The sequence below is a fragment of the Triturus cristatus genome, chromosome 3_2, assembly GCF_964204655.1.
Source record: "Triturus cristatus chromosome 3_2, aTriCri1.1, whole genome shotgun sequence".
In the NCBI taxonomy this organism is placed as follows: Eukaryota; Metazoa; Chordata; class Amphibia; order Caudata; family Salamandridae; genus Triturus; species Triturus cristatus.
Window position 1 is genome coordinate 1,033,860,641 of NC_140584.1, and position 13,024 is coordinate 1,033,873,664.

Genomic DNA, 13,024 nt, shown 5'->3' on the forward strand with positions numbered 1-13,024 from the left:
CGACATTTCTCCAGTTATTTCGGGAAGGAACGCCCACTTTGCATCTCATTAGAGATGCAAAGCTGGGCTTTCAGAAAACAGGTGCTAAGGCAAGGATTCACGCGATAGCGTGACCTTGCTGATATAGCGATAAAATTATTGTCGCTTTTCGGTCGAAAACGGCCGCAAACGCGACGATAATTTTTTATCGCCGCCTTGTAGCCATTATAGCCTTTCCTATAGGATGCCCAATATTCATGTCTTAAGTGTTTCTACAGGCATTCCTGAAGAAAGGTGAACATCTACACTTAAGAAAACATATTATGAAACGTGCTCCGGGATCCGCGTACGTGGGCAGGACTGTTATGACTATCAATGGAAACCCCTGAGAGAGAAGGAAAGGGGACTGAAGTGAAGAGACAATATGAGGTAGCATTATTATTCCCAGAAGCCACAGTTCTGGACAGGCTTCAAAGGGATCAACCTAGTACTGGGATCTGCTATGGAATGTGGTCCTTTAGGATCCAGTTTTGGGGATCATTCTAAGAGATATATTTCTTGAATTAAAAGTTTACCAAGCCTAACTCACTGTAAAATAAAAGCCATTATTCATTTGGGTTCACAGTTGAGCGCAAGGCTATGTTTTTTGTGTGTGTACAGCACAATGAAGACAGTAGAGCTCTGTTACCTCAATGGGTATATTGAATCTCTGTGCATGGTCTATCCCCTTGGACTGCACCCTCACACGGCCGGCCCTTGAAGGGTTGTAGCCAAACCGCTCTGCATTTTTCCCTCTCTCACAGTGCACCCTGTTATCACTCCAAGGTCTAGTTGTTACCATGCCTCTGTAATTGCAATTTGCCCAGATGAGGGTGTAAGCAAATTGCTGTTTGAAATGCTTGCTCCACCTTTTCTTGATAATAATAAAAAAATTTAATCCATAAAATAAAAGCAATGTAAAAAAAAACATATCGCCTTCATACTCCAGTCCTAGCGAAGAGTTCTTGGGGGTTATCCTTCCACCACGGACCAGCCATGAGCTCTGCAGATTTGGAATCAAATGAAGCAACTACTGTGAAGACACACCAGCTGCAGAGTGATGCGTTTGGTAGTTCATCCACGAATTGCAACACCCAATTTAAATAGTCTTACACTCTCCCTTGTTCATTTTTCTGTCCCTTCAAACTCCTACATTTATCCCCATCACATGGGGACATAATGCCACAGAACTCTGGACACTGATGCATGCAAGATAAAGGCAACCAGCAGACTGCACGTCCAGCCATCTGCTGTCCATACCACATGAATCCCTCCAAAAGACGCAGAAAGGAGCAACCATCAACAACCTTCCAATCCTGTCGGCATGCAGACAAACCACACCACCATCTTTCAAAAGGTTCCATTTATTAGACTGTATCTGAAGCAGTTACTTTAACATTTCGTTTTATTATTTTTGTACAAAAGAAGTGTTTCATCAGCGTTATATCAGTGATTACAAATAAAATTTTGCAGAAAATCTTCAAGGTACAGAAAAATCAGCCCAAAACAAAACAGAACAGACACGAGCTAATGTTATAAATCATGGTAGTCAGACGGGAAGACAGCAACGAGGATCTCATGGCCTTCACTATGGCCTGGAAGGTGCTGGACCTGGATTCCTATGCATTATTAACAGTACGGCTATTTTACACAGTGCACAAAGCATGGGATAACATATGTGTTCTCGGCAGTCGTGTGTCTTGCCATCGCCGTTAACCCCTGGCACACAGGGCATGCTGTAATGATTGGTGCCGATTCATCTCACCTGCTTTCACAGTGGAAATGGAGAGGGCTGTAAGAAGACAGGAAGAGGAGGACACTACTGCACTTGTTTGAGCAGCACCACAGACAAGAATTGTGGGGCAAAGGCTTTTAGCGCCCCTACCCCTTGGCCATTGCAGCCTACCCAGCCATTTGGGTTTAACTAGCCCAGCCCACTCCACAATGTTAGCAAAAATTGACCCAAAGTCATTGCACAAGCATACATACACCAACAAGCTAGCGATATTCAGTTCCAGACAGGGTCCGGTTCAACTCATAAGTTATGTAGTTTAGGAGTATTATACAAGTAGAAAGTCCAACAGGAACATGTACAGGCTCTCATACATTGTGGGTGCAGGGACTGGAGTCAGTTGACCACGGAGGCAAATGAGAATGGTAGAAGACTTGGGGGCACAATGTCTGCCTTGTGCTACAGACGTCCGACAACAGGCGGAAGAGGCACTGATGCCAACGTTTATGAACGAGTGGCAATGCTCAGTCCCATTTCTCTCCTCTAGACAGGTCTAGATAAGGGCACTTGCAGAGACCCTAGGCTGAGGCATAGATTTTCCTGTGGAGACGTTGGGGGCGGTGTAAAAGGGATTCCCCAGATTTCAATAGCACCAGAGGGGAAGGAGAGGGGAAGGGGCGACGGGGACCTTTCATACAGTAAGGGGCTCTAACCGACGCTCTTTCATTTCACTCCTCTGAGCATGTGGCTTCCAGATCCGCCTTCTCTCTCCTTTTTACAGCATTCTCAGTGTATTTCTCTCTGTAGTGGGGCATATCAGTTTGGAAGGATAGTTTACTGAGTCGGACGTCTTTTTTGCATTATTTGTGTAATTCAAGGTTTGCATTCCCGACCACGCAGTAGCACCAAGTTTCATGAGGTGAATTGTAAAGCAGTTGCTTGGTTATTTCCTTTTTCGGCCGCAGTACTTCCCTTGCCCGCACGCAGCACCTCCTAAGAAAGAAAGAAAATGCATCAAAATCAGCTTCAGCGTAAACTGGGGAAGAAAGACAAACATAAAACAAGCACTGAGGTGAACCCCGTGCGGCCTGGTAACAGAACGCACAGTTTTCCTCCATGATAAATGGTGGGGCATCTCTAAAGCCTAGCGCTAACCAGTTTTACCATAGCACACGCAACACCATGCCACATAGACTCTTATAGAAACAAAAGATGTCTTCTAAAGTGACCCTTCGGGGGACCCGTGGTGCATTGCAGTGCCGGCCCAACGAGGAGCAACAGCCCTATGATGAAGCATGACATCCCTAGGGATGTGTGAGGGCAACATGAAACAGTCTTGTTGACTGCCACTTTACATGTGCCCATCCTTTGTTCAACCTGCTTATACTTCTTTCCTCTCCTATTTAGGAACAGTGACCCCAGTTTTTGTGTTTATCTTAACCTCAGGACCACGGGCACTGGACCTCCTTCCAGCTCCATGTCCCCCCACCCACTCGTACCCCCTCTCCTGGACTTTTTGATAGATAGAGAGCATGCAGCAACACCAAACTGAGAGAACTGAAAGAAATAGTGAAAAGAAAGACTTGTAGGAACTAACACAGAGACAACATGTGGAAGAAGACACCATTTTGAGAGTCTGAAAGACAACATTGGTACATCTGACCTAATAGAAAAGAAGGGAGTGGTGAGACATATACAGTAAGGAAAAGGTACGTGTCTGAGTGCATGGCAATGACACAATTGGGCAGTTTAACTTCATGGTGTGGATGTGAGCACTGGGATAATGGAGGAGATTAAGACATCCCACAACATTCAAGAGCTTGTGACATATTGGAGGGGTCAGAATAAAGGGGTAAGACAATTACTGGAGGTCTCCAAATATACACAATGAAATGGATTGAATTTGAGGTGGTACAGTTTCAAAGTCAATATGGGATCACACAGTACTTTGGTTCTGACACGTACGTGGGTGACAAATATTGGAGGTGCTGAACACCACCAAACAATATTTTTGTGGAAAACACTGATGTCAAAAGAGAGCTAGGAGAAACAGGGATAAGCAGGAGATTCCTGCCAGACTCTCTGGGCTCGACCTACCTCGGTATCCCAGGGCACCCAGTGCGCCGCCACCGTAGGACTTTGCAGGTTTCGCTGTCGGGACGGAGAAGTTACAGATCAGAAGTAATCAAAATTATCACTCAGTACATATGAAAGAACAAACATCCAACACCACAAACCTCGCCCTTCACTATCCTGTTGAGAAGGGTAATATTTAACATATGGAAAAAGAATTTGCCAAGAGAGTGCAGCACAGAAAAGATTCCGGATAAGTGAATGGCAAGGCAGAAGAGACACTGGGAAGTGAATGGTGGCATAGAATAGATCTTCAAAAGACAGAGATCACAGATAAACACAACAGAGAGAAAGCACCAAGGCGTGATAACTACCACAGAAGAGAAGGTAAGGAACAACTAAGCTTTGTACTTGGTTACCTTTGGGTAGTAAGCACAATCTAATTGATTATGATGATGATGAGACGGGACATCCATGGGAGAAGAGTGTCACATAATGAAAAAAGATGAGAGAAGGATGGTACAGAAAGATAAGTATAAGAAGAAAGACACTGAAAGGATAACAGAGAGGACAAAGTGGGAGAGTAGGGATCAAGAGAAAAAAAGAATGATGCAGAAGGTATGTCGAAAAGAGGATGGTAAAGAAGGAAAAATGACAGATGAAGAATGGAACTCCCAATGGAGATCCATGGCACGTAATGGATACCCAGTGAAGATAGCTCAGATGAATGGGAAGATGGTACTTAAGTGATGTTAGGTGAGACATATGGCACAGAAAAAAAGGATGAAAGTAGAGGGAAATGCAGGAGTGAGGATTGGCACATACAAAACACAGGTTTATCAACACTTTCACAACAGTGTGGGTGCGCGTCTGGAGACTATAGGTGTCATTTAGGGTTTAAAGGAGTAGGAGCTCTGTTCCGTCAAATCCGTAGTTCTCCCACCACATTTAGAGGTGAGAGAACCACCAGGTTTCTGAAAGCGGAGCCTCAGCTGGTTCTACATTTGGAAACTCTTAACCTGGCGGACCGTCCTGCTAGAGCTGTGTGGGTCATAGACACCCCCCTCGGTAGGGTGGCCCATCTGCCAATGATTTTTCTTGTCTGCGTCTGCCATACCAATCCGGGGCATGAAAAAAGAGAACTATTTCTGATGTGGAGGAATAAAACTCTGTGCATGTAAGGGAATTTTCTTTTTTGCTTTTAAGAAACAAATCGGGTTTGGGGGTTTTTTTTTCTGGAAAGAAAAACGGAATGCCTGCTTGGGATTCTGCTTTCCTGAAAGTGCATCTACTGAATCAGTCGATGCACTTTTAGGAAAGAGATTCAACAAATAGGGAGGCGGGAATCTTTACATGCTGCTTAAGGGCCTTTTTGGGAGTTGCAGAATTGAGGTCCTTATCCTACTCAGCAGAGTGGCAGCAACCTTCCAGCTGCTAAATGGCACCACAGGTTTTGGGGGTGCACATGGTTGTGGAAGAGTAATATCCGCGCAAGCCCTCCAGGAGATGCCAAAACCAGTATACAAAGTCAGAGAGAGGGGCTTCCCTAACTCTTTGACTGACAAAAGGTGAATTTGCAGTATGCCTGGGCTAACTCCAGTGTGAGAGAGACAGTGGATTCAGGTGGTTCGTTGGCTGCATGCTGCACTGGACAGATGAGTATGAACTGGACAGACGAGTATTTAAAATGAGGGAAGTTTCCAGGGGGAGGGGGAGAAATGGTGTGGAGCTGTAAAGCAGGGCAGACTTCTGCTATTGACTTAGATCCTGCAACTCTCATTGGTGAATTTTTCTTCCTAGGAGTTCTCTTTCCCTTCCTATGGAGATGAGATAGAACTCTCGAGCGACCTGAGGGTTGGACAAACCTCCAGTTGGTTGACTTGAGCCATTTGTAGTCAGCTTTTCTGGTCCCCACAAACTCTGCACCTTTGGACAGACCTGGAAACACTGAATGAAAGCCACTTTGAACTCAGATTTACCATTCCCCTACAAGGCAGTAAAGTAAGGGGGTGATCAATTGTGTGTCACCAGTGTATGGCTCCCAACTGGGTGGATGAGAGAGTACAGGAGTGACCCTGCTTTTAAGTTCAGGGGATGGATCCTGCCCCAGATCGCACACATATTTTGTATAGGCCAAACTTTTACTCCACAGATATCATAGCTTTGCCTGATCACTTTAGTGGGCCTTTGAGGGATACAGCACACTTAGGCCGTCCCACTAGCTAAACATGCTCCAGTAACTGTCAAACAAATGAACTGTCCACACTTTACGAAAAGAGAGAGTAAAACCCCTATGATCCACTTAGAAGATTGGCTTGTTCCCATTCCAAGTAAGGAAGATGATCAGACACAGAACCTCATCCTGGAGCGGCTGAGGACCCCTGGGGTCAGTAATGAGTGTGAGAATGGAGGTGTGATCAATAAGTGTGAGGATTCATGTCTAATGAGATTCGGTTACCTTGATGACCATAGTCTATTATTATTATTATTAATTGTTCCGGTGGATTTTCTCCTTGTAGTTAGTGAGATGTCTATGTTGGAGGTTTGCTGTTTCCAGGCCTACTTTTATTGTCAATAAATGCCATAGTGTTACACACATACTGCAGTGTGGGAGTGTTCACTAATGCAAGGAAGATCCCTGGGCCTGGAGAACAGGCTAGAGGCCTCAACATTATACCAGGCTTGTACGCAGTAACGGTCCCGGACGGACCTCAGAAACCCATATGTGACAAATGCATGGACCAGAAGAGCTAATGATGTCGCGGAAAGCAAAACAGCAAAGTTAGCACAAGTGAGAAACTGATGCAAGTAGGATGGGGCCTGTATCAAAAGAGTGAAGGTGAGAACGGACACAAGGGAAAGCCAGTCTGGCCCAGTTATAAACAGAGGCAAAGTCGGCATAGTCACCACAAAAGAGAATGGTAGTACTGATAACATTGGATGAAAGAATAGCAATCCTTCAGAAAGAGGGAAGGATGGCAAAGGAATCAAAGGAGAAGACGGAAGGATGGCTAAGGAGCAGAAGCATGACAGCTGACACAAGTTACAGAACGAGAGAAGGATGCAAAAGCATCGAGAAAAAGGAAGCCAAACACAAGTATCATTAAAGAGAGGCAGAGCATTAAATATTACACAAAAGAGAGGGATTGCACAGTTCCATGGGAGAGCGTTCCAGAGAGCATATGGAGAGCATGAGGCAGTGCAAACACTCTGGAAAATGACATATACCCAAGGTAACAAGAGAAAGGATGGCATTGATGATGCAAGACAAAACAATGCACTTGAGAAAATAAAAATGTTCTAGCAAACAGGGTTCAGCGCCCTGATATTAATTCACAGGTTTACTGGGGTATGTCTGGTACACCTTATTAAATCTCTACTAGCCATCAGGCTGGCCAGTTTAAGTAACTTACCTGCAGCTAAGCCACCAGCACCATAACCTGAGGGAAAAAATAAATGTCACCATCAGAAACCGAATCAGGCAGCAGGATAACTCTGTATATAGACCATCCTTAACCCTGAAACCTTGGCTCCCCTGAAACGCAACCCTATGGCAAGAGTGCGACCACAGGCCAGCTGGTACATAGGGGAACTCAGGCTGACAAAACAGCAGTGCAAACAACAGGAGTGGAAGTGGAAACCAAGTCAAGACACCACACATAAAGCTCTAAGACGCTACCAGCAGCAGATATGGAACACAAAGAGCAGAGCTCTTGCAGATCACATTGAGCCCGGCACTTACAGCAACAAGCATATCTAGTGCCTCCTTCCACCTCCACCACGTCACGCCCCTCACAAGACCTTTGCAACAAGGTCTCAGAATTCTTCTGTAACAAAATCACCTCCATTTACGGCAACTTTGACCATCAACTGTCACCATTGCAATGCAACTTTTTATCACGGCCGAAGAAGAAATCCTGACCTCATGGTCCACTGTCACCACCGTCGAAATTACTGCTACCATGAAGATCATACACTTGGGGTCCCCATCTGACAATTGCCCCCCCCCCCGCTTTCACCAAAGGACTCCTTCCAATCACCGAAGCACTAACACCCACCTTTACATATCTTCAACACCTCCATCGACTCGTCCACACCTGAAAATATGCCACCATCACGCCCATGCTCAAGACACCATCCACTGATCCAGCCCTGCTTTCCAACTAGACACTCATCTGCTCCTACAATACCTAGCAAAGGTTTTAAAGAAACTCATCAACCAACACCTTACGGACCATATCAGGAACCATCAGCTCCTCAATGCCGCGCAGTCTGAATTCAGGCCCAACCACAGTACAGAAATGGCACTCATTGCCACCACAGACATCAGCATCACTCTTGACATCTCTCTTGAGGAGACACAGCAGCCCTCATTCTCTTGGACCTCTCTGCAGGATTTGACACTGTCTCACACCCCATTATCATCAGGCACTTGCACGAGCCTGGGATCCAAGGACCCACTCTCCACTGGATATGCGGATAGGACACAAACTGCCAGTCTAGCACCTTACGCTTTAGAAATCTGCAAACTTCTCTGCAGAGTGCCTCAAAGTTATTTGCTCAGTCCCACCCTCTTCAACGCATGCACGATCCCTCTTGCCAACGTCACTCGTGCACACGACATGAACATGTTCTCCTATGCTAACAACACAGACTTCATGTCTTTTCAATTAAAAGTCTGCTTTACAAACACACATAACATCACTCACTACCAACACTCTTAGATATCCTGCAGAGTTAAAGCTTCACAGCCATTTTAAATTAACCCTCGCAGCTAAAGGCTTGCTTGATTCCTGAAAGCCAGTGCTTCTAATCATTTCCCATTTAATGCTCTCATAGCATTCTCACAGCCACAATGTGTATACTGTGCTCCAAAATCAACACTTTCACCTTTGCTTTGTTATTAGCACTTACATCTTACATTTAGATAACTCTCACACCATCCCTACACCACCACTTGCACCAGACCTCATAGACAACCCTTACACCATCCATTACAATACTTGCTGCCACATAAAACTCTTACACCTCCCAGCGAACATCTTAACTTGATCCTCAAACCACGGGCCAGATTTACTAAGGGTTTGCACTGGTGCTTGTTTGGTGTTAAGCGACACAAACCATTGTGAGATTACAAAGTGCCTCAAACAGCAGCAATGGTTTATCTGAAAGTTGATCCCCAACTGGGATGGGTGTTTCGGTTGGACAAGCACAGAAACCATAGGTTTTGGTGCACAGCCAGATTTAAGGAAATAGCGTGATCTGCCTTTGACCCCAATCCTAATGCCAAAAGAAAGCGGATGCAAGCAAAGAGCGAAGCGGTACATCTTCTAATATATCGCCCCTTTACTAGGTGCGCTTTACTCTAAAGCACACAGTTTAAATGTTTGAGCCCTGTGCTAATGTCTACACATAGGAATTTGTACTGGGGGGTGCTGTGCAAATCCTAAGCTGGACAGTGTAGAGTTTCCTTTATGCCACAGTGTGAGTCTCTGTGTGATGCACAACAACTAGCCTTAGCGTGAGTGAAACAGATGACACATTTGGCAGGCAACTCTTACTCAATCTGGTGCTGTGGTATTCTGTGTCTTTGGTGCAATGTAACACTGAAATTCTTCATGCATCGCTCCCATCCATAAAGGACAGTAAATCTGCCCCCAACTATTATACTTTAGCTCACAGCTAACTCTGTCCCTCAAAGCCAAATATAAAAACTGCCACACAAGTCTCAAATAAACAACTCTTAGACTATCTCTCACAACGAATCCGGTCTTGCATTATCCCTTGCAACCATTGCACCAATCCCTACCAGCGTTTCAGAGCATCCTGCAGTTCTCTTATACCTTTCCTCCTTCACCAACTTCACACCCACCCTTCCAGCTAGTCTCTGTAGCTCTATCACTCAGAGCCAATGCACTTGAACTACCAAACACATACCAGTACCCCTGTTATCGCTTTTATGTAATCCCCCAGTACCAGTGTGATCGATGTCCAGATATGCAGTGCTCATACAATATCGTTCTTCCTAAACACTAAGCTCTCGTTTCTAATCTCAATCACATCTGAAGTAATATTCAGCTCTCCGCGATTGGTTTCAAGCTGTTATAGGCATCACCTAAGTCTTCAGCATCAAATCCGTTTCAATTGGAAGTTTATCATTTTTATAACTCACCTGCAGGCAGACCACCAGCTCCATAACCTAAGAAAAAGCAGACATTTTATCGTTTTAATGCAATCAAAACTACAGTCCCAAGGTTGTTATTGCATCGTCCTCTATACTCTGAGCTCCCACGTTACTTTCGCCAATGATCGCGTTTCTGTTATTGCGGTACAGGTTTGTAATATAGGGTTAATAACCAAACATGAGCCATCCAAGTGCTACCTGGTTCAAGAAGTGTGAATACAAAGTTCACTCCTCAGTCAGAATGTAGTTGGAACACCTCAAGAGATATATTTAAGAAAACGTACTCCATTTTGGTAGGTTAGTCAGTCTACACAGATTAAGATTTTATTTGGCAAGTTTTATATAGCTCTGACTAGACCCGGAGGTATCAGACCGCTTTACATGAGGATCAGCGAGTTACAAGTTACAAAATTACATCAGTGACAGGAGCCAAGTAAAACATAGGAGGAAAAAACAATGAGTTCAACAATAATATGGGTTATTAGTGCACATGAGGTGAGGAAGGTAGAGGGGGAATGGTAAAAAAGGGGGTAAGGGATGCAGATCGGGTCAGGTAGGCTCGGCTGGAAGGAGGAGGCAGCCACAGGAACACGGAGGGAGGAAGGCGAGGGGGGGAAAGAAAACACAGAAGAGAGACAAGGAGGAACTATGTCAAATGTCAAATTTCCAGCTGGGTAGGTGACGGCCGCGGGGGTAAAACCGAAGCCAATCTCCTCGAGAGCTGCCTAAACAGCTCCACCGGGCATCGGCCATGTTACTCGGGCTACCCGGTCAGTATGACATACAACATATTTTTTTTTTATTGTTTAAGTCCAGACTTTTCTGATGTTATTAGGTCAATTGAGTTTATGTCTGATCTGGAGATCAATTTAAGGTTCTTTGCCCAGGGTTTAGCGGTTCAATTACAAATACTCTGTTGCTAATCGCCATCTTATGGTCAGGCAGATCAGTGAAAGTGAGTTAAGGCATTGGGCGTCTTTGTGGTGGCCATTTTGAAGTCAGGTTTCGAAGTAGTACTTAATAAATCATAAAAAGTAAGAAAATATGCCCCTTACTTCTGAATATGTTTCTTTTCTTTTTGTATTTCTAAAGTGGAGGTACAGTGATTTGCTTCAGGCTCCCTACGGTGACCATCTTTCAGATCGCGTTTCTGAGTATAACGTGTACTCCGACGATCGCTAAGCATGGAATCCCAGGAGAAGTGAAGAAGGAAAAAAAGAAGCAAGTAGTTGGGCTGGCCGCCTCCAAGTGAGCTGCGAGACGAGCCAGAGAAGCAGCTGGACTCTTCCCTGCCGCGACCGCCTCTGTGCCGAGGGCTCCCGCGGACCTGGGAAGGGTTGAGCCCCATGCGGACACTATGCGATCGGACCTTGGCCAGCTTTGCTCGGGGGAGGCGCTGTCTGCCCTCACCACAGACGGCGTGCGGGTGACTGCCGCTGAATAGCTGTGCTGCTGGAGGCCGCCGCCGGGCACGGGCTCATCCGCTGTGGTCCGGTTCCAGGTCCGCTGGGTGGACCCTACCTTCGCTTGGGCAAAGCGGCAGATGCGGTAGCGCTCGAGGGCCACAAGGCTAGCGCCTCTGTTTTTCCTACCAAGATGTTGTTCTTACCAAAACTATCAACCTCCCATGTTGAGGCTTCAAAGTCTGTGGATTGCATGTGAGAACTGAGTACTGGAATAGAAATAACGAGCAGAAAGAGGGAGTGATGTATGTTTTTATAAGCAATCAACACAATTTAAACTAAATATTATCTGTCATGTTTGACTCAACTGGTAACCAGGGACTACAAAGATCTGGAATAATATGTACATGTTTGTGTGTCTTAGGAACAATCTGACCGACCCTGCTCTGAAATTTTATAAGGAGATCAGGTTATTGGAAGAGTCCATTACGTTAGAGCTAAAAGACTTCTGTTATGGACCGAGTAGTATCTTTCCAGGAAATGCTAGATGTTCAATATGCGCTTCAAATCTGTGGCGAGTGGTTTGAACTATTTGATTGATTTGGACTTCGGTGGTCAGAAAGGAAATAAAATAAAATCATGAGTGTAATTGATTCTCCACAGATTCAAAAGCTGTCCTTGTTTGTCTCCCTATCTCCAGCATCAGTCACAGCACATCAATGTAGGACCATTCCATTACTTGAGAAGAAACAGTCACCTTCATTAGATCCAATGCCATCATCAACTATTGCATGATATAAGAAATCCATCACAACGGAAACGTGGCTCCAGGACTCTGACTCCTCGATAATTAACCTAGCCTTTCCCCCAGAGTATGCTATTTTCACTTTAAATCGGACGACTAGAGGTGGAGGTATTGCGAATGGCCACCAAACGGTGTTATCCCTGCGAGTGGAAAGCCGCTGAACTTTTGGGGTGTGAGGGTGCCCTATTTAAAATAGCGTTTAGTCACCAGTTTACCTTCTCTGGGCTATTAATTTACCGGCCTCCGGGCTGTGACTCTGTTTTTAGGGCTTCTCTTCCTGAGTATATTAGCATAGAGGCACTAGGATGCACAAATTTTAATGTTGTGGGAGATCTTAATCTCCATTTGGACTGCCCTTCTTTACCCTCTATTAGGAGCTTTCTGGCGGATCTTGAGGCTTTACAGCTCTCGCAGATGATTACTTTCCCCCCACATAAAGGTGGTCATATTCTTTACCCGTTCTTTACAAATCTAGAAGGACTCAGAGTTCTTGGTTCCTCCCAGTTGGTCTGGACAGACCACATGCTGGTGAAAACGGCATGCTCTTTGTCTGACTCTCCTTTTCTATCTCAGGATAGACTTGTTCTTAAACGACACTGGAACAAATTAAGACTGGAGGATTTTTACCATCAGCTCGAGAAGGTTCCTTTAGGTCCGCTCACCGAGGTCGATTGTGGATACGACTCTTTCTGTGAGTGGATATCTGGTGCCCTCGATTCTCTGATTCCTATGTGTTGGTCCAAGTGTCACCGGAGGAAGCCGAGCCCTTGGTTTGACACTTCCTTGGCATCTCTTAAGAGGGCCTGTAG

The 13,024-nt window shown here is 45.3% G+C and overlaps 1 protein-coding gene across 26 annotated transcripts in view; it reads right to left on the minus strand.

The window, feature by feature from the left end:
- Positions 1-1,366: 1,366 nt before the first annotated feature.
- Positions 1,367-13,024, minus strand: part of ELN (elastin) — a 338,132-nt gene continuing 326,474 nt past the window's right edge. For all 26 annotated transcript variants that reach the window (XM_085649707.1, XM_085649706.1, XM_085649705.1 and 23 more), the window contains 4 exons: positions 9,996-10,022; positions 7,237-7,263; positions 3,848-3,901; positions 1,367-2,743 (listed from right to left, as the gene is read on the minus strand). In XM_085649707.1, the coding sequence (XP_085505833.1) occupies positions 2,694-2,743; positions 3,848-3,901; positions 7,237-7,263; positions 9,996-10,022 (158 nt within the window). In that variant the 3' untranslated portion in view covers positions 1,367-2,693. The remainder of the gene's footprint in view (positions 2,744-3,847; positions 3,902-7,236; positions 7,264-9,995; positions 10,023-13,024) is intronic.